Source organism: Vulpes lagopus, chromosome 13, assembly GCF_018345385.1.
Source record: "Vulpes lagopus strain Blue_001 chromosome 13, ASM1834538v1, whole genome shotgun sequence".
NCBI lineage: Eukaryota > Metazoa > Chordata > Mammalia > Carnivora > Canidae > Vulpes > Vulpes lagopus.
Genome location: NC_054836.1, coordinates 41,328,620 through 41,351,144, shown reverse-complemented (window position 1 = coordinate 41,351,144; position 22,525 = coordinate 41,328,620). Strand labels below are relative to the sequence as shown.

The window sequence follows — 22,525 nt, the reverse complement described above, 5'->3', positions numbered from 1 at the left end:
AATGTCTTCTCTGGATGGAACAGCTGGAACTTCAGAATCCATTACAACCTAGTTAGCCCTTCCTTTCAACCAACTTCCATATTTTAAGTCTCTCCTCATGGAATGTGTCTAATTTGTTGTTTAGTACACTGTGGGCATTCAATAATGCTCTATCGCAACAGCGAAAAAATGCTAAAGAGCTTCATTATCACATTTACTTGTGACCCCATTTCCTTTCCTTAATCTTGTAAAGTGATTTTTAAAATGCAACCACAACATTACGAGAAACTGAATATATTCTGGAGGCATTCATAAACTGGATTTTCTACATTTGTAAGAATAATCCACATGTATATTTAAACCATTTGTCTCAACAACAACAGATGTTCAATAATACGACTGGGAAGTAATTGAAACTGGTGGAGGTCTACCGGGAAGATTGTGGAAATCAGACAATGAGAACCTGGGACAAAATCAGATGAAACCCCCTCTCCTACTGCTACAATTATTCTTGGACTCTTGTCTTCTGCATACAACACCCATGTAAGGCTTCCTACTAAGTATTTAGCAAAGTAAAACAATAGTTTTGAATAGTTTATCCAACTCAAGGTCCAAGAATAAGGTGTTGTTTTTGGTTTTGGTGTTTTGTTTTGTTCTGTTGCTTGAATTTCCTATTTCAGAGGTCTTTTTTTCCCATGACGGATTATACCACAATCAGGGATTCATCTTTAAAAAAAAAAAAGCATTAGACAAATACTTGCAAATGGAATACTATTTTAGGGACACATCCACACAATCTGCTGTGCCATCTAAGTTTCCACACAGAAGATTCTAACAGAGGTTAGAGGAGGCACCTATCAAGGTGTCCATTCAAGCAAACCTACCCGCTTGCTGCTCTCCTCCTCCTGAGCCTTCCTGAACTCATGTTCAAGGGAGCAGTCCAGCTCATTGAAGAGCCCCACTTCCTCGCAGTTCTTCAGGAATCTTGTTGGGGTCGGAGTCTGATCTGAAAACAGAGACCGAGTGATCATACATGGATTCTTTTCCTTAAAAGCCAGGGGCAAGCATGAGCTCAATTCACTAATCCCCTCCCCTCATCTTAATTAAGATGCCAACTGGTCATCCATAATCTTCCATCCTTTTAAATAAAATTACAATATGGAAGAAAATATAACCACACGTCCTGCAGGAGGGATACAATGGGTAGCAGGCTGCACAGGTGAGGGTTTTCCAAACTTCTTTCCAAAGATCCTATCATCTACTTTCTGGGGGCCCTATCATTTGAATACACATCAAAATGTGTGGAATGAATTTTTTAAAAAACTGGAAAGAAATGATTAAGCTAAAATCAGGCCAAAAAATCTGCTAAGCCAATATTAAGCTCGATTTCAGGGGGCTGGGAGGAAAAAAACGTTTTGTAAATGTTTATATCAAACAAAAAGAAACAAACAAGCATGCTAATTCCTTTCTCTTAATGGAAAAGGAAAATACAGCAATTCTCTCTTATTTTGAGAGTCACAGAGGATGATGAAAGGTTCCAAGTCAAACACATTCAGCTTTCATCCATTAAAAATATAATTATTAATTTTATTTTCCTTTGCTATAGCCAAAGGAATGTTCTGAGAAAACTCTTTAAAAGGAATAGAATTTCCTTCATATTCTTGACTGTCTAGCGAGTATACTGCTTAGAAAACTAGAGGCTCTGAAGCCACTATTTATGGCTTAATATTTATATAGCCTTTGCAGTTTACAAAATGTTTTTACATACATGCTATATAATCTAGATCTCACAAGATCCTATTAAGGTAAATAGGGTAGAATTACACCTTTGTAATCACTAAGAACAGTCATCTTCCTTGGAAAAGGAATACTGGAGTTGACATGAATAAAACTGTAAACTGTCCCTTTTTCAGAAACAGAAGATGGCCATGCTATTATTTTGCAAATGAGGAAAATAGAAGTACTGAGTGATTAAGAGTCTTATTCAAGGTCTCCCAGGTATGTGTGATGATACCAGGAGTATAACCAAGGCCCTGGTGCCATTTCCAATATGTACTGTATTATTCCCGCCCAAGCCTACACAGCACACCATGTTAGTTTGATAATGAATGACACTTGTCCACCTTGACCTATACTCAGTCCCCAAATCTCTTTCGGTACAGTTCTCTAACACCTACCTCACCACCAGTCAACTGAAGAGTGCCCTCAAGTTGAAACGAACGTGCCATTTCTGCATGCTCTTTATAAATTCCTATATGACAAGAAACTAGAATCATATTTACTTTTCTAATTCATACACAGAGCAGTTGATCCCAGTAAACTATCCATAGAGATTCAAAGAAATAGCTTAATATTCATGAAGTTGAAAATAGCTTGATATCCCCATATATTCAGCCTTTCTAAGGCAAGGTCTCCTGATTCTCTATGGCAAGGGGATTTTCTACCTCTTAAGCAACTGGTTGACTTGGATTTCAATGCAGCAAAAATCCCCCTCTGCATTCTTTCTCATTCTTAGCCCAACCTCCAAGATACTGAATTCTCTTTGCAGTACACAGAAATCCCATAACAGGTGGTCATAAATCAGACATTACAGATAAAAGTCATGCAAAAGTTGAGTTTGATTGAAAATGGTTTTATTAGCACATTAATTTATTAAGATTCACACATATACACCTATATCCCAATATATACATAACATGTATATGTATATTGGAACACATATACATACATACAGTGTGTTATGCGCTTATAAAAGATAAAATTAGTATTTATGAGCATTTTGCAGTTTACAAACATTTTCACCCACACTATCTATAATCTAGATCTCACAGGACCCTGTGAGGTAGGAAGGTGCACATTATTTTAGAAATGGAGAGATAGGTATCTTGCACAAGGTCACAATTTGTAAACATTGTATCACTATTAAGTCCTCTTTTACCTTCAGACATAACCCCTTCTCAATCTAAATGCTGTGCTTTCCCCGATGTTTATAGCAGCAATGTCCACAATAGCCAAACTGTGGAAGGAGCCTCGGTGTCCATCGAAAGATGAATGGATAAAGAAGATGTGGTATATCTATACAATGGAATATTACTCAGCCATTAGAAACAACAAATACCCACCATTTGCTTCGACGTGGATGGAACTGGAGGGTATTATGCTGAGTGAAATAAGTCAATTGGAGAAGGACAAACATTATATGGTCTCATTCATTTGGGGAATATAAAAAATAGTGAAAGGGAATAAAGGGGAAAGGAGAAAATGTGAGTGGGAAATATCAGAGAGGAACACAGAACATGAGAGACTCCTAACTCTGGGAAACGAACAAGGGGTGGTAGAAAGGGAGGTGGGCGGGGGGTGGGGGTGACTGGGTGACGGGCACTGAGGGGGGCACTTGATGGGATGACACTGGATGTTATTCTATATGTTGGCAAATTGAACACCAATAAAAAATAAATTTAAAAAATTTTAAAAAAAGAATTTTAGATGAAATAAATAAATAAATAAATAAATAATAAATGCTGTGCTTTGCCCAGACTTTCCTCCAGGTCTGAAGGATGTTGTCACATGTGTAAAAGACAATGCTGACAACCTAGAAAACTAGTCTTAAAAATTATGTGATTTGGGGGAAATTACCTATATTTTCTGGACCTCATATTCCTCATGTTTCAAATAAAATTCTAAAGTTACATGATTCTGTGAATCCTAAAATCACCACCATAATGGGTTCTCTTCAAAAGTCACTGTCAGTAGGTCAAAGAAACATGACCATTTAAAGGACAGCTTAATGGGAACATCAGCAACAGCTGGCTACACACTAGAAATTAGGCCAGAGGTAAAGGCTAAAGAGATAGAAGAAGAAGTTTCCTGAAAAGAAGGTATAAATATGTAAGACCTGACAGTGGAAATAAAGGGATGTGTGTGTGAGTGTGTGTGTGTGTGTGTGTGTGTGTGTGTGTGTATGTACATATTCTTCCATTTATTGAGTGCTTATTCCATGTCAGGCATAGTGCTAAGGCTTTGTATGATGCACTATCTCATTAGTTTTCACACCAACCACATTTGGTAAAAATTATTTTCCCCCTTTTACTCATGAGAAAACTTAAACTCGCCCCAGGCCCCATTTAGAAATTGAGTCACATGATGGTATCGGTAATTGACAATCCTAACTGTCCTTGGTTCTTTTAAAATATCTTGGAATTATTTACATCCCTAATATAATAGGACCATGTTACAATCCTACAGACTTTTCTATTATCTTCTGGCTCATTTTGTGACTAAAAAGCCTGAAAAAACAACACATGACAGAACTGAAATATTAGACCACTTGTACCAGGAGGAATTTAGTTTGCCAGGTTTTAATTTTTCTTCTCTTCCTCTATATTTCTCTATTGGAGATTTATAAGTTGAGGGTCATGATCCCAGGTAGAGAGAATAGTCATCCAGCAGGATCCATATGACTCCTGAATTCTGAGATGAATTCATGAGATGGGCCATCAAATCAAATTCAGACTGGCATTTGGAGGCCAAGCCCCAGGCACAATTGAGAAATGTCTTCCGTCTTCTCTCAGCAAAATTATCCCCAGAGTCCAGCACATGTATACACACACATACATCAGTAAAGGAGGTGGAAAGAACATGGCACAGGGATAGTACAAGACAATGTCCTCCATCATGAGCCTCTCTGCACCAACAGGGAAACAAGAAATGTGAAGCAAGGGGAGACATGGGCCCTAAAAAGAGTTGGTTCCCTCCTATCCCTAGAGCAGAAGACCCAGATGGAGGCTACAGCATTGTTACTAAATGTCTTTCTTTGCTGTATGATATAATGAGGGAAAAGCAAAACAAATATCTATATCCACATTTGGAAGAGATAAGGCACACTGTTCCTAATTTTTAATTCATTTTCTTCTTGTGAATGAACTATTCTTTCCAGTTACAACAGGAACCAGAAAATGGAGCTTAACTTTTATTTTAACATTTATAGAATTAATACAGGGTCTCTGGCTGTCTTTGATCCCACATGGTACCAGTTCCAAGTAAGCCAGGAAATGTGCAAACCTTCAAAAAGGGGCAGCTAAATCTATCCGCAGCTTAAATAAAAGAGTCAGTTTCTCAGCCACATGAATGCTTTGTCAAATAACCATTCCAGCTGAAATGAGACCTGAAGTAGGTGAGTAATATCCATGGCCATAAATTAAAATTCTGATAAACCACACCTTCTTTAGAACCAAGGGCATGCACTGGCTATGGCAGCAGCAGTTTCTATATCATGAATAGTAGTGGCTGGTTCTCCACTGGTGGATATTATCTAAGATGTGTTCAGTAGTAACAGGCCACACTCTAATCACTTACAGGAACTGGTTCCAGTGGGAACTCAGAGCTGAGATGATTGCTGGAGGACTTCTGCTCACCTTTCTTTCAGTGTTTCCATTTGAGTGAGGAGCATCTGAATGTGAGAAAGAACCCCAAATCTCAAACTAAACTAAAAGTTAAATAACTTTTGAGTTGGCCTTACTTGAGTCAAAAGCATTTTGTTGTCATTACCTTTGCAAATCTGAATTGTCCCTGAATAAACAGCTGCATGTTACTTTCTCACAGGGAGTTTGCAAAGAGCACATCAGCTTCTCAGCACACCCAGATAGTGAGGACCAGTGCAAGCAAAGTAACTTAACCACTTCTACCTGTCTTACATGTCCTTAGGATTTCTTTACTACTTGGACAAGAAAGACTGGCACCAAAAGGGATTTTAAAAATTCTTGGTAAGGTCTGTCATATTTCAATATCTGGGCCCCTTCCTGGAATGGTGAGTCTGTTCCTTGAAAAAGGAGTTCCACTTCATAGAATTACTGCCTCTGTAAATAGCTAGGTAGAGGATTCTTGCCATGCAGAGATTCTACTTGTAAATCTACCTGAAATAGTGCCACAAGCTTGACATTATGATTTAGAAATTCACCCATCAGCTATACGACAGGAAATCCTGCAACCCCACTACATCTGGGAAGGACAACAAGTATATGGCTACAACTATGAGGGGAAAAAAAACTCACTAAGTTTTCCAATCAGTCCACAGTCTGCCTAGCATCAAGTGCTTTAGCCCCAGCAAGTATGATTACTCCAAAGGCTAAGTGACAAGCACAAAACTAAAGCCTGAAATCTGATTCTTCTTTTAAAAAGTGTTTAGTCTGCTCTATATTTAATAATAGGTTGCTACCTTATTCGGTTTCAGGGGCTGCATTTGAGTTACATGTTTGTCTATGTTTCATTTTCTTCAATGATAAAAAAGGCAAGGCGACAAGTCATCAATTAAAAAAAAAAAAGTTAAAGCAGGGTTCCCATGATATACCACAGAAGAAGGATGTAAACTTCCTAAGCAAAATTTTCTTTCTGGTCTAATATTCTCAAACTATGCTATCACTAAAGAACTATGTGAAGTAATTTTACATCATTTTGTATTAAATTGACAGTAGCTAGGAATACTATAAAAGTCCCAGTAATTCAGACCAGTTATAAGAAGGATCAGTTTGAATTAGTGACCATTCTAATTATAGGGTATTTTTTAAGGGTAATGCATTCTTATTATTTGCATGACTCAGAGTCAACCAACAAAATGCAGCTTAATGGAATTCCTCAAGAATGCCGCTTAAATCAATAGAGAAATGTATTGGAATTAGCATATCTATTTTAGTTAAGAGTTGGGGTTCTCAGAAAAGGCATTTTTCTCGGACAGTTTTAATATTCTTTTTATAGTTACATTTATCCAGTGAATTTTTCAGCATATGCTTTCTTTAAAATACTCTGACACAGTTCCTATCTCTGTGTAAATTCTAATAAAGTCTTAATTAAGAGAGTCTATATTAAATGAATTTTAAAATACACAATCCTTTATAAGAGCAACAATCAGTAACAACTGACCGAATTCCATGAAATTTTAGGCTCCTCTACAATAAATGTGCCTTTTATTGAGTGTGAATACACAATAGGAGCAATAGGGTCCTCTCCATAACACTGTTGTTACTATTTCCCTGCATCTGTCCCAAGAGGCAGTGCTTCCATGGGACAAACGAAGGCAACTCTGGTTTTTACACAATAGTTGTGGAATGCTTCATGGTTGACTACAGTGTGGCTGATCCAGGTCCCTGAGACATGAGACTCTCGAATTGAATGCTACAATCTATTTATTGTCAAGGCAGAGAGCTAGTGGACTGGATGCCCTTAGGAGGGTCTTGAATCAAAGAAAATGCTCTGACAATGGCATCTCAATACACATGGCTCCAGAAGACACAGATTCAGATTTAAATTAACCAAGTAAATAATCCATACCTACTCATTGTTAGCCATGGCCTAACCAGAGTGTTCCAAAAGTAATCAAGCCTCAGTTCATGTTAGAGGAGCTGAGCTGGTGGAAAGGGTTATTAACAGAGATCATGTCTCTGCAGGCTAGGTGAACTGAGGGGATACAAGAGAGGTTTCTTATCAAGCCCCTCCTTGAACAGTGGAAGCTAAAGCTTCACATTTCCACTTAGTCACCAGTTGCCTGAGTTCCTTGTCGAAAGGGATTGGTTTGGTTTCCAGATGAACAGACTGGAAGCCAGTTTTTCATATATAAAGAGTACTACAGATCAAGGCCTCTGAGGTGTTCAGGTGAATTATTCAAAATTCAATCTTGCTTGACCAGCTAGAAACATGAATGAGAAGCTGACAACTCCTATAAATGCTGACTGCCACTTGTCATAACAGAGGGAAAAATCTGATTTAAGAACACAGTCTTTATTCCTCTAGATGCTAATGTGTCAGTATAATCTTCTAAAAATTTTTGACTATTTTATCCATTTGATGACTATTGAAGAAATAAGCCAATAATATAAATAAAAGCAGTTCATAAAAAAAAAGCAGTTCATAGATGTATATCCAAATATAAATCTAACACCAAAACATATTCTTAGTGCATGTAGCTCATCAAATCTACATGTACAATGAGAAAATTATAGACAGGAACTTTGGACAAACTGCTTATCCTCTCAATCTTGTTTCTTTGTATGCAAAGAGTGGCCAGGGTTAAATGACATAATGTATGTAAAGCAGGAGCTTTAATTATAGGCATAAGATAAGGCAATAAATGGTAGCTATGTTATTATCATGCTGTCCTCCAGTGCGAGCCATTTCCACCATCCTCTGTTCCATAGAGACCTGATTAATTTCAATAGTGAGAAGTCACTATATACCTTTACCATCAATGGAAGAGGAGGTATGTTCCGTGTGTGTGTGTGTGTGTGTGTGTGTGAGAGAGAGAGAGAGAGAGAGAGAGAGAGAGAGAGAGATTTATTTTCTTATTTTTTTTTAACATAGTAGTTCATTCCAAAAAGAATGTAGAATGAGATATATCACCTTTTCTCTGACTTCCCCTTTAAAATGCCCATGAGGGATCCCTGGGTGGCGCAGCGGTTTGGCACCTGCCTTTGGCCCAGGGCGCGATCCTGGAGACCCGGGATTGAGTCCCACATCGGGCTCCCGGTGCATGGAGCCTGCTTCTCCCTCTGCCTGTGTCTCTGCCTCTCTCTCTCTCTCTCTCTCTCTCTCTCTCTCTCTCTCTCTCTGTGACTATCATAAATAAACAAAAATTAAAAAAATAAATAAATGAAATAAAATGCCCATGAATTGGGGTGCCTGGGTGGCTCCCCAGGCTGGCTGGATTAATTGGCTGGTTGTATATTGGTTTCACTCAGGTTATGATTCCAGGTTATGAGATCAAGCCCTGTGTCGGGCTCCATGCTGAGTGTGGAGCCTGCTTGAGATTCTCTCCCTCCTTCTCCCCCTGTCCCTCCTTACCCTCTCTCTCTAAAAAAATTAAAAATTATTTTTAAAAATTAAAAAAAATGTCCATAGATTATTTAGTAGCTAACAGCCATGAGCAATGGATCAGGGTTCTGCAATTATCTGATTAATCATGATCAATCTCTTAAAGATAAATGTTCTATTCCATTGAACAACATTTTTGCTTTCTCCATGGTGAGAATTAGGTTTAGAGCCTGGAACTAGAGACAGTTCCTGATTCTAGACTTACTCCAGGGACACAACTGGGTTCTGAGAGGGGCTATATTGTCACTTGGTGGTAGATGCTCTGCCATCCAACAGGAATAGGAAGATGGAATGACGAACCCAGTCTCTCTCAACTTTCTTCTGTGTGTCAGCTGCATCACATCTGGTGGTGTGGTGTCACCACTTTCAGTCTCACCATATTCAGAAGACAGGGAGAAAGGACGCTTGAGCCCACAGTGCTGAGCATCAGATCTTGGCTGAAATACCACTAATGCAGAGGGGCCCTTCTTGACCTCGTTTAGCAGCTTGCTGGCCACTTGTTTCACATTGTCATGCTTCATCTTTATCAGAGCACTCATCACTAACTTGTATGTTCTTGTTTACTAATGGGGGGATGAAGAAGAGGTGCCTCCTCACCCCCAGCAGAATATTGTAAGTTCCATGGAAGAGGGACCCCATCTGTCTTGGTCAGTGGGGCATACCTGGCACCTAGCACAAGAGGATCTTTGCAGACACTTGATAAGTATTTGTTGAATGGATGAATAAGTGGGAGTGGAAGGGCAACTTTGGCCCCTCTTCCCACACTTCAGCTGGTGCCTGTCCTCATTTCCCTCCAAGCACATTCAAGTTCCTTTTGGCATTAATTGGGCTGTGATATCTGATGTGGATTATTAGGCATTTGAAGGTATGGTTTCATGCATCTCTTTTTCAGGCTTCCCACTTGAAATGTTGATTAGGTCTGCAACACTCTTGAGCTTCACTTCCTTTTCATAAAGCAAAATCCATCATCTTTTAGGTCAATATTTCTACCACACACACACAAACATACATATACACACACAATACACACATGCATACGTGAACATACTTCTCATTTGGATTATTCGCTTCTCTGGCTATAAATAAAACTTCACTTGATTCTCGCTCTGCTTTTTTCCTGTACAGAACCTGGGAACTCTAAATAAGTGGGGGTAGGGATTTTGACAGGGCAAGATATGGGAATTCCTGAATACCTAACCATAATACCATTAAAACAGACCTAAACACCATACTCTTTAGCTCTAATACTAAAATAATTTTCAAACCAAATAGATCTTTTGTCACATAAGAGCTGATAATTTTGCAACCTGTGTGTAAAAGTATATTGTCCTCAATGGGCTCCCATTTCAAACTTGGCACTTCACCAAACTTCAAAACTTCCCTCACCATGAAATTATCTTCAATCACAACAAGAACAGCTGAAGGGAATGATTCAAGTCCATCATCATATCAGGACTCTGGAAATGACCCACATGGACCAAAGAAGAATGGAAGGACCAAGGTGGGAGGGGCTCAGAATCCACCATCACCACCCCATTCATGTTCCAACTAGCACTGTCCCTTTAGAATGAGGTTTTATGTTTACTGTCAACCCAAAGGAGCAGACTCATCTTAATAAAACATCATGACTGTCACTTTTACTACTCTGCCTTATAGCATGTCAAAGATCATTTACAATCATTTTGAGTAGTAAATTGTACCTGGTGTAAATAAAATGGACTTTATGGCAAAGCTAGGAAATCATTTTAGATCTTAAAACTCTTTAGACTCTTAACTTCAAAAAGCATATCTATGGCATCTTAATAATTTCCCTGACTTGAATATTTGCAATTAATATAGGACAAAGTGATTTTCCAAACTACAAGTTAACAAGATATCCTGAAATTAGTAATGAACACACCTACCATACTTCCTCTTCATATGTGTCAAATTCAAATTCATTTAAATGAAATTTTGTATAACTGAATATTGCTTGCAAAAAAAAGTGGCCCAAGAGGGACTTGAAGATTTTTGTCCTGGCTTATGCTTGCTGATTTAGATTTAATTTCTGCTATTTTTACTGTTTCTGTTACTTTATCTCAAGCTGTATGAAATCATTCATCCTTAAGAGAGGCCACAAAATAAGCACATTCAGAAATAAAATTCTAATAAGTACTTTAGTAGATTTTAGAGCCTTTGATAATTCAAATCTAAATAAATCAAGATATATGATAAGTAAAACTTCAGTCATACTTGCAATCACAATCTGATATGCTAAAAGTAATATGAGGTTTGAGATAAATACACTGAAGTCTTTCTTAGAAAAAAATTAACAAAGTAAAAATACCCAAAAGACAGCCTATTACAATGTAGTGTAGACAACACTAGCCTATGACATATAGTAGACCTCAGTCCTCTAAATGCAAAGTAATGAGCTGGACTGAATAGCTCTGTTTCTGTTCCAGCAAGAAAATTCAATGACACTACAAGCATGCAATGTGGGTAGCAAGTGTAAAAATGTAGCACCTAATTTCACTTGGAGTATAAAATGGCCTCATATTAGCTTCAACATAAACCATAAGAAAGAAGAAAATATGCCAATATTTTATTCATGGTATTTTCCCTCATATTTATTTCTCCCTTCATTTTCTTACTCAGTTTGACATAATAAAAATTAGAGAGACTTTCCTCTCAACAATTTTCCACCTGACACTGCCAATTATTGGCAGCAATGGCCTCAAGCTAACAAAGATCTGGTAAGAACAACTGAAAAGCTACAAGAGCTTGATCAAAAACCTGTTTATAGGCAATATATGTAAGTGTTTACACATCCTTAATTCTTTTTTTTTTTTCAGACCTTTGGATGGGGCTCCTTGTACCTGAAAGATACTACCTGGTACTTACCAGTAAGCAGTAATATCTCCACATAATTTAACACCCACTTCCCACTCTCCTACCACCAAGGAACCTATTTTCAGAATTCTATTTCAGAAAAACAAAAGGAGAACTTATACATTTAAATGTTGAGAACTGCAAGGTCTACAGTCCTGCTACTTGCATAGATATGCTCATCTTTTAACTATGAAGGTATACGACCTAATAAATGATATAACATAATAAACCAAAGAACAGACTATCCTTCCTAACCCTTCCAGGCCTTGGTAATTCTTACAGATTGAAGTTTCTGTATCTCTGTTTCTAGACTCAAGGAAACATAAAACTATTTCTGAAGAGCCAACTATTTCAATTCAAGCAAATAGGCTGAGAGAGAGGTGGTAGGTGGCAGTGAAGGCAAAGAGGCTGCCTTTGAAACAGAATTCTTCTAAACCACAACACATCTGTACTATCAACAAGTCACTGGCAAGTTTGTGAAGACATGTTGCATGGCTCTGGCACCAGAAGTACGCAATCGTGCATATCAAGTAGTGAAGTGTGAGAATGCTGCAGCCATGTCCATCAGGGAGCTGGGACTGCACCATCAAGGACCCTCATCTTTTCCCTGTGTGGTAAGCCTGGAAAAGCTGCTCCATCTCCATAGGACCCTTCTTCTCTATCAGTAAAATATGAGTTGTAATAATAACCTGCCTGATAAAACTCTTAGACGATCTACTAATAATAGGGATAATAAAATACTTGTAAAATTTAAGTGCCATAGAAATGCTAAGTTATATGAGCTAGGCCTGCCAGGGCAGTCAGTTTCTCTTCTGATATCATTTAAAGCATGTTTATGAGCATATTATCTCTTTCATGATGCCAAGGAGACAGTGGTTTCAGTGAAATATCTCTAGCCTAAGAAGGGTAACAGGAAATGCTTCAATTACCCCGCCAGGATTTAGGAAACACTTTGACTTACATTCTTTCACTGGATCTTCACAGTGAGCCTGTGGAGTAGAGTGGCAGACAAAATCATTTCCCTTTAATGGAAAAAGAAACTGAGGCCCAAAAGGATTCACTAACGTGGCTCAAGGTCATCTGGCTGGAGGAGGCAAAGCCCATGCTAGAGTTCAGATTTCCTCACTCCGAGCCCTGCCCACTGTTTTAATTTACTGCACCACCTATCAAAATGGGAAGGAATGGCAATTATTTGATGAGTTCATTGGGATTGTTATTTATTTCTATTCACATTTCTGAGCACTTGCTATGTCTCCATGCTATATCATCTCATTTAACCTCCCACTTATGAGGCAGATACTGTTTCTTTTAAAAAAAAAATTCAATGGTCACCTCAGTGAAAACAAAGAGAGAGAGAGAGAGAGAGCGAGAGAGAGAGAGATCAAGAGAGCTCCTTCAACTAAAGCCACAATAGAATCTTCCTTACAGTACTCATGTGAAATATATCACAGATAATCCTCTAGTTTAACTATATTTTCACATGTACACTATATTATGATGTCCTCAAGAACAGGAATCATATCAATCTTTGCATCTCCCATAGTACTCAGAACTGTATAGTACCCATAAGAGATGCTCAATGAAGATGTTTTGCTTGAGTGATTACAGGTATGTGATTTTTAAAAATACTTATATGGAGCCAACTTTCATAGCAATAAATATTTTACATTCCTGAAAATGAGAAATCACAGCTCTTCAGTTATTTGAGTGAACACCACATTAGCTGATTACATTTCTGCTTACCATTATTTTAAGTCTCTGCTGTACCTTAGAAATATACATCTTCATGGCACAGAATAAGCCAATGGAAATCATCCTATCATAAGTAGAATAATTATCTCTCATGCAGCTGATCCGTTTACCCAAAGCCTTTTTGCCTGATGGCTCCTTACCTGATAACATAGTGTCTGTTTTTATTGAGGGAAACTTCAAAGTCATTTCATGCTTGTGCCTATGAATCATCAGATGGTCCTCTGTTGGGAAGCGCTGTCAGACAAATAGAAAAAAAAGGGGGGGAAAGGGAGAGGAGCCATTCAGTTTTATAATATATATTTGCCATCACGGAGAAAAAGATGTATTCAGCATTACATATGTGACAGGCAAAACAAAAAATTAGTTCTGAAAAAGTATGAAAGCATGCTAAGTTAAATGCCAAATTATTTTTTGCAAGCAAATGTGCTGAGATATTCCTTTGGATTGGACCCAAATATATGCATCATTATTTCCATTATCGTTTACCAGGAACTTAACTAGGTTGCAGTAAAATCTGGCTGAATAGTAATAAGAAATTGGAGACCTTTGCCTGATGTCATCTCTGACTCCCTACACTTTCCCTGGGAATTCCTTTTAATGGCTTCTACTTCCTAAATAGTCTTAGAATATAATCAATCGAAAAGACTCATCAGTCAACTAGATATTTCCTTAGGAACTAGAGGTTTGCATCTGAGGGAAGATCTTAAATTTGTGTTTAGTTAAAGAATAAATGAGAAAGAGTTAAATGAACAATGCTGAAAGTATTCAAGTAATAGATACAATAGAAATATGCTATATCTTCAACAAATAAGAGTTCTTGAATGAATGCTCACATATGTTCACAAAGAAACTAACAGCAGCAGCATGACAAAAGTAAAATGCTCTTATTTCTACCTATATATGAGAGAAAAACATGTCCACTATGGAAAAATGAATTTAGACCTAAGTAGCACTGGAGTTTTGCAAAACTATTTGGAACTTCTGTCTAGTAGTTACTGTTCTACATAATAGTATAAAATAGTATACTACAAAATAGTATAAAGTAGTCTAAGGCATAATAAATATGCTAGACATTATCTATAGATTAACCAAAAGTAGGAAAAATGCATGAAGCAGGAAAAGAATTTTGATTCATGTCAGACATTGGGAAAGAACTACATGTCATATTTAACTTTTTGACATAAATACCAACAAATGTGCATGTGACATTTGTATAGTATGTTTCTGTTTAGGAAGACCTTGCACATTGCACTCATGTGATCTTTTATAAGTATACAGATGACTTATAGTAAAATGACAAATCATTTTTAGTATTCTATACTTTGTACAGTGTAGTAAACCAACACTTTATTTTTAGTTTTCAAAGAGTAATATTACAGTTGTTTAAAATGTGGCTTTCAAATGTTTACAGCTGTCTGTCTTCGGATCACATGGTGGGATTGGATTTCCTGGCCCTTTTGTGGTAGCAGGGGACATATGACTCGTTCTACCCATGGAGTCAGGAATGGAAGTGATATGTCACTCACATGCTAGCTGATTCCTGGTGCAAGACCCTCTCTCCTTTAGCATGGCAATGCACAATATTAGAAATAGTGGCCCCTCAATCATCCTAAATCTCTTGAAGGGTTCTGAAGAGCATTTTTGAATTCTAAAGGATAACGAATAATATCTTGCCAAGCTAAAATAAAAATGTACAATAGAAATTACTTGGGCAGTTGAAAAAAGACTTTGTTGTTTTAAGCCATTGAAGCTTTGGAGTGATTTGTTATTGCAGCAGATCCTAGCCTCTCCTGACTCAGACTAGTATGTTTTAATAACTGAACTTAAAAGAGCATCTGCTTTATCAAAGTCAAATGAAAACACAAGAAAAGACAATAAACTCTGCCGAACATTTCTGAATTGTAGACAACTTAGAAAGTCTCTCAGAGCTTCCCAGTTCCTTAGGATAGTCATTACAAGTTTTAATTATCATTATACACTGTGGTAGAAATCTTCTCTGCAAATAGTACAGATTAGTGTTCATACGAATAAAGGAATTCACTGGGCTAAATCCTTCAGGATATTCTAAAAGTAATTTTGGGAACAAATATCACTTAGTTATTTATCATTTGTATCATATAAATTAAAGAATATAGAATCTGCAAAGCATGGTAATTATGTCACATTCCAAACTACATGGAAGTCTGATTTATAATGACATGAGTTTTTGCTACAGCTTCATCTATTCTCTCAGTCCTTTATAACACCTTAAAATGACTACATCTAATATGGGATGCTACCATGTGTGGTTTAGAGACAGGTTAAACTTCTCAGTCTTGCCATTAAAATCCTTATTATAAATTTTATTGTGATATATATATAATCAACAAACAACATGGTAATAGCTTTCATTTTGTATTTGTAAGCCATTTTTGGTTCCATAAAATAATAGCCTAAAATAGAATATTAATTAGAATACTTATTAAATGACAATAATTTCCATAAAATGTCATATTAACTATAAATACCTTCCCAAACTATAAATACCTTCCATAAAATGTCATATTAATTATAAATACCCTCCCAATACCTCCCAAAGAGACAATACAGGACATCACAGGGCTTTTTTAATTTAGCAGGAAAATAGCAGCAAGTTGTAAATAACCAAAATGTACAGTCTACGACAGACACACAACTAAAAGAGGCCACTGGAACTCAAAGCATGGTCATGCTAAGGGCAAAGAGCAGTGAAATTAACAATGGACTCTGTGAGCTCAGAAAGAGCCAGAGAAACTTATTTCCCTCTACTTCAAAGAGACAAAGACACAAAGCTAATGTATAAGGAGCTGTAATACAAAAAACCTCCCAGGTGTTGTAGACCATTCCTATACAGCAGAGTTTCTTTCAGTGAGGAAAAAGGGGAAACATCCTTCCATTGCCGCCAATGCAGCACAAGCACTGATAACTCATATTTACTCCCCTTTCCAATCCCCAGCCTCCTTTCTTCTCCATACAGGTCCACAGGCTCTGGAAGGTCACTACAGTAAATGCCATGATCACAACTGACTGGACTGTGATTTGCTATCACCCCAGCAGGAGACATTTGGAATCACTAGGCAACTACTACATTTCCTCAATTCTAATACCTCTTCAATTGAAAGATGCACATATTTTTTAAATAGTTTGTCAAGAAAAAGAAATGGTCCCACCTTAAATAAAAACATCAAGTTTTAGATGCATCTTTATACTTAAATTTGGCAAGAGGTTGAGGGGGGAAAGGCTTGGTGTTTTACCTTAAAACCAAGAAACTATGGGCATCTTCCATTCTGATTTTGTCTAACCAGTCCACTCAGCCTTCTCAAGGAAATGACCTGCTCTTTCACTGAGTACAAGGTCATTAGAAATGTTCCCCCTCAACCTTCACTACCACCTCTACCTCAGAATGTGTTTGTGATTTCATAGCGCTATTTCCATTCCTTCCTGCCTGAAAGGAATAAGCACCCGCTTCTCCGTCATTGGACCTTCTAAACCCTGTGTCTTCTGGGGTTGGTGCTTCAGCTGTGGTTCTTCAATCCAGCACTCTCATTTCTCCTTGTTCTTGATTAAAGGCTACCCTTTCATTTAAAAAGAACCTCTCTCAGGCTGCTTTCTTCTCAGGCTACCATTATATCACTCTTTTTCCCGTCATTCCCCAATGCTCTTGAAAGAGTCCTCTATGCTGGCCACCTCCACTTCCTCACCACCCACTCACTCATTAATCCCTTCCAACCTGGCCCCCACCCTGACTCCTCTCTCATAGGTCACCCGCCAGAACCCAACTGCCAAACCCAACAGCCTCTGCTCAGCCTCTCACTGTCCCGGCTCTAGCAGCGTCTGACACGAGTGACCACACGTCTGTGGCATTATTTATTTATACCCTGCCTGATTCCAAAAAGGAGGAAAGACAGTTTACAGCAACACATGAAATGGAGTGGGAGAACATCAGCTAGAATTAGGGGACCCCCAAAAGGGGAGGGATCCAAAAAAAGAAAAAGCTAAAGCCAAAGTGCAAACCACCAGGCAGTCATCCTCAATGGGGGGTTGGGGGGGTACATTTTGGCTCCCAAGGGGACATTCAGCAATGCCTAGAGACATTTTTGGTTTTCACAACTGGGGAGTGACCCCTAGGATTATTAGGCAGAGGTCAAGGATGCTGCCAAACATCCTGTAATGTACAGGACAGCCCTCACAACAAAGAATTATTCAGCCTGAAGTGTTTACAGTGCTGAGCTTGGAAAATTCTGCCACACGGTCCATAATTACAGCAGCAGTAAGAGTGATAATGGTGAACATTAACTGATCATTTGTTATATGCAGGCCTTATACTAAATACATGTAGTATCTCGTCTAATCATCGCAACGATCCCGCTTGATAGGAGCCATTGGAGACAAAGAGGTTTAATCTAGCACTGCATGCCAACTTCTCCCTCTTAAAGTTTAGATAAATGGAAAAACTGTGGGTTCTACAAAAGTTATAGGGGGCTTATTGTACTCAACGAGGAAAACAAAACAAAATCGAATTCAACTCTGATGGTGAGTTATTTTACCAGTAATTCAAAGGCCCCATATCAAGTGACTATTGTAAAAGCAGCATCCTCCCTCCCCTTTCTGAAATAACAGTCCTGAACATCTGGTGGGCAGGATGCGTCTGGCTTACTTCCAGGGGAAAGTTAAGGATGGAAATGGCCAACGCTGATGTATTTCAGGGGCTGTGAGGGAAGTAATTCAAACTATTCAATGTAGAAAATAAAATAATGAGGAAGAAGATGATGGTGGTGGGGGGGGTGATGATGATGGGGGGGAAGGGGGTTGACAATATCTTGGTGAAGAAAGCCCACAGCAGGCAAGATTGCCAAGTGAGAGCTGTTTCCCTGTCAGAAGGCAGCTACATCCCCAGCAAAACAGACCAAAGGATCCCCACACTCACCTGAGAGCAGCCAGGGGCACTGCAGACAAACGGCCTCTCCTGCTCCAAATTCATCTTGGATTCCTCATAAATCTGTAGGGACGGGGGAGAGGGAGGAAGAAAAACAGAAATCCATGAATATCTCCTACTTCTACCTAAGAAACATGAGAAAGGCAACTGCTTGGAGCCCCTTTCTATGCCAATCCCCAAATTAGACAAGATAAACATTAACATGAACACAGGTCCCGCCTTGCTGAAGTTCACTAGGATTTCTGCAGTCTGCGCTCCTATTGTTTGCTTGGGCACATATTTATTGTACTTTGAAGAAAAATGCCATAGGGCTATTGCAGCAGAAATTCTGCCTCTGGAAAACCACCTGGACTGTGTTATTACCCAGTAAGACCGCACCTGCGCAAGAAGATTCCAAAGCAAAGTTCACACCTGTCCTTTGGAGTTGGCTACTTAGAAAAACGAGAGAGGGGGCAGTAAACAGGGTTATCACCAGTGTGGCGACCAAACTTGAGCAGTGGTCAAATAATTCACCCGTGATCATCCCACCAAGCTTCAGGATGACCACAGGATGCAAAGGAGCCCCGCAGCCAGCTTAGCAAATGACCCCAGCGGTGAGCCCCGGTCTTCAATTCCCTTTCATCTCAGGCATTCACGGATGCCTCAACAAAAAGTATCTGAGTTATGCAGGGATAAACAGAAATAAGAAAATGCAGAAAACATTACCTTGGGTATTTTGTTAATTTGGTTTTACAGGCTGATTTGAAATTAATATTAGATTAAGGCCATTGCCCATCTGATCTCCAGAAGTTATCGGGAGTAAGGCAGCTTTAGTGGGAGAAATCTTATGTTATGGTCTCAATGCTATGTTACATTATACTATGTTTTTTTCTTGTGTAGGAGTTAGGGTTTTTTTTTAAGATTTTATTTATTTATTCATGAGAGACATAGAGAGAGAGAGGCAGAGACATAGGCAGAGAGAGAAGCAGGCTCCATGCAGGGAGATTGATGAGGGACTCGATCCTGGGACTCTGAGCCAAAGGCAGATGCTCAACTGCTGAGCCACCTAGGCATCCCTGTAGGAGTTAGTTTTTTTTTTAAGATTTTTTATTTATTTATTCATGAGAGAGAGGCAGGGGAGAGAGAGAGAGAGAGAGAGAGAGAGAGGCAGAGACACAGGCAGAGGGAGAAGCAGGCTCCATGCAGGGAGCCCGACATGGTTCTCAATCCCGGGACTCCAGAATTAGGCCCTGGGCTGAAGGCCGTACTAAACCACTGAACCACCCAGGCTGCCTAGGAGTTAGGTTTTGAGGTAAGTTTATTAGGCAAAAAAAGAGTGTAATCAAAATTACCTTTACAAATCCTCCTCCAAACTGATAAACGTACACACACATAGTTTCATGGTTACTAATCTACATAGTAACATAAAAAAATTTTTTTGACAAAACAAAGGCGTTTATTATAGGAACATTCTCAAATGATAGCAGAGATGTTCAAGCTTTTTTTTTACATACAATTTTTTAGACATCACAAAACACTATGTAAATTTAAGTTTCACAATTTAAATCATTTTCCAAATCATATTTTTCTTTTGTGCTGCCAGTGGGACATGGCTCTATCAGGGTACTAAAACCTATTGCTTTATCTCTGAAGCACAAGAAGGTATCCACTTCCTTAAAATGATACCTGTAGGTGACACCAAAGGAATCCCAAGTCCCCTTTACTGTTGAAAGAGGGAACTCTGCTTCTATTCAAGTGATAGTTAGCCTTCGTCCATGGAAGCTTTATTATCTTGCAAAAAACCCAACACTATTTTGTCCATCACTATGCCCTTTCCCCAAGCACTAAGAAACTTCATATGCATTCTTTGGAAAATAGGTGTATCTTTTCCCTTTTCTGAAATGCAAAGCAAATAGATTTGCCTTAGATAACACCCCTAGTCAGATATTAGAGAACAAAACAGATTTACAAACACAAACTCTCCTTCCCACCGCCTCCTTATTATACAGTTTTCACTAAGTACTACCCCTTTGTACTCTACGTCTGGCATTACTTCCACTGGTCACCTACCAACACAGTAACTGAACCTAATTTTACAGCTCTCCTGGATCAGGCATATTATGTAAATTACTTTATTGTACTTAGAAGTAGAAAAAAACCCAAATATCTTTAGAAGCTTTCCACTTGTCCTTGTCTGAGGAAAGTCATGAGCAATTAAAATAATTTCACAAACCTCACTATTCATTTGATTTTGCCATCACTTATCACAAAGCATCTCTTCTCTCCCCTATGAAGGCTGACTTACATCTACACCTCAAAACAAAGGTTGAGAGAGTGGTTTTGAGTCAGGACAGAAAAAACAACAGAGTAATTGGGTTATCCATTAATTAAATATACCTTTTTTTTTCTAGTAAATTTTTAAATGCTTTCCTGGAATTTTTTCTGTCTCTGGGACCATGATTTACTTGACTACTGCCAGGTCATTTAACTGTTTCTGGCCTCAATTTCCCCTCCTTTACAACAAGGCTATGAATATAATCTTCAGTTCCTTCATTTCTTTATCACACTGATTCATTAGGAGGCCTGTAAGATATGCCTGAATTATGGAGAAAGTATGTTTCTTCATGTTAAGTCTGTGTGTTTGGAGGTAGGAGAGGGAGAGGTTCTGTAGGCAAGTGTTACTGGAACCCCACTCTAATGTCAACTATTCCCTATTATAAAAGAGAATTTGTTATAAGGTGAATCTTTCTTGGATTAACACCTAAGAGCCTGAGTTGCTAAGATAATAATAAAAGAATGTCAATATTAGTAACATTACAAACCAATATTAAGATTGCCTGACAGTAAAATAGGAAAGCTCCATATAAATACATTTATGGCATACAACTAAAAGTACTAATTAGTGATAATAATTAATCTCCCATTAACAGAAGTGGTCAAGATTGGAAGCACCACTACTGAAGGTTAGAAGAGATTCATTAAAAAGCCAAAGTGAGAAGAGACATCAGCCAAGCCATGTCAGGTAAGTATGGGAAGAATGTATTTTTCTACCATAATCACAACTCTACACCAAACCCTACCTCACCAAAATGCTGACTTCCCCTATATATTCAAGCCTACAATGGTAATAGTTTAACAATTCTGCTTGATATCAACATTAGCTGCTTTATCTTAATTATTGGTTACAGTGTGCTGTAACCAAGGTGTAATGTGCATATAAGCTGCAGCAAATACCACCAAATTACACTATGGTGTTGATGCTTGAAGAACAAGGAAGCTCCAGGGACACCTGGGTGGCTCAGGGGTTGAGCATTTGCCTTTAGCTCAGGGCATGATCCTGGGGTTCAAGGATCAAGTCCCACATCAGGCTCCTCACAGAGAGCCTGCTTCTCCCTCTGCCTATGTCTCTGCCTCTCTGTGTTTCTCATGAAGAATGAATGAATGAATGAATGGATAGATAGATGATAGATAGATAGATAGATAGATAGATCTTTAAAAAAAAAAAGAATAAGCTCCAGCCATATATAGATTTACTCTTACTGAGCCCTCATAGAATGGATGTTATTATGTTTAGAGGAATATGATTAATCAGAGAAATAGAGTCTGCTTTCAAATAGTTTAGATTTCAGTCATCAATATATTCAGCTGACTTACTACTGTCATTTTATTATTGTATGTTTTAAACATGAACAAATCTGTATGAGTTTATTCTATGCTATGGATCCCATGGACCAAATGCTTTGGCAACATAGTACACAGTGTTGGAATAGAAGTCATTTTTTTAAAAAAGATTTTATTTATTTATTCATGAGAGAGACACAGAGAGAGAGGCAGAGACATAGGCAGAGGGAGAAGCAGGCTCCCCACAAGGAGTCCAATGCAGGACTCGATCCTAGACCCTGGGATCACACCCTGAGCTGAGGGCAGATGCTCAACTGCTGAGCCAGCCAGGTGTCCCTGGAATAAAAGTCCTAAGGTAAAATGGCAGTTGCTAAAATAAAATAGGCTTAAGTAATTAATAAAGTCTGAGGTGAGTGGGTGTGTATATATAAGTGTGTGAACCTCAACTGCTTTATTTTGATGCACTGCAGTTCCCACATTTAGCCCTCTGCAAATAGCATGCCCTTGCTC

The 22,525-nt window shown here is 38.4% G+C and overlaps 1 protein-coding gene across 6 annotated transcripts in view; it reads right to left on the bottom strand.

Moving 5' to 3' along the window:
* Window positions 1-22,525, bottom strand: part of CREB5 (cAMP responsive element binding protein 5) — a 405,584-nt gene that overhangs the window by 313,106 nt on the left and 69,953 nt on the right. For 3 of the 6 annotated variants that reach the window (XM_041727842.1, XM_041727843.1, XM_041727847.1), the window contains exons 1-4: window positions 20,628-20,644; window positions 18,407-18,478; window positions 13,602-13,695; window positions 864-985 (exon numbers count right to left, since the gene is read on the bottom strand). In XM_041727842.1, coding sequence (XP_041583776.1) covers window positions 864-985; window positions 13,602-13,695; window positions 18,407-18,478; window positions 20,628-20,639 — 300 coding nt within the window. In that variant the 5' untranslated portion in view covers window positions 20,640-20,644. Of the gene's footprint in view, window positions 1-863; window positions 986-13,601; window positions 13,696-18,406; window positions 18,479-20,627; window positions 20,645-22,525 lie in introns of those variants that run through there. The other 3 variants (XM_041727846.1, XM_041727845.1, XM_041727844.1) reach the window with 1 other exon arrangement.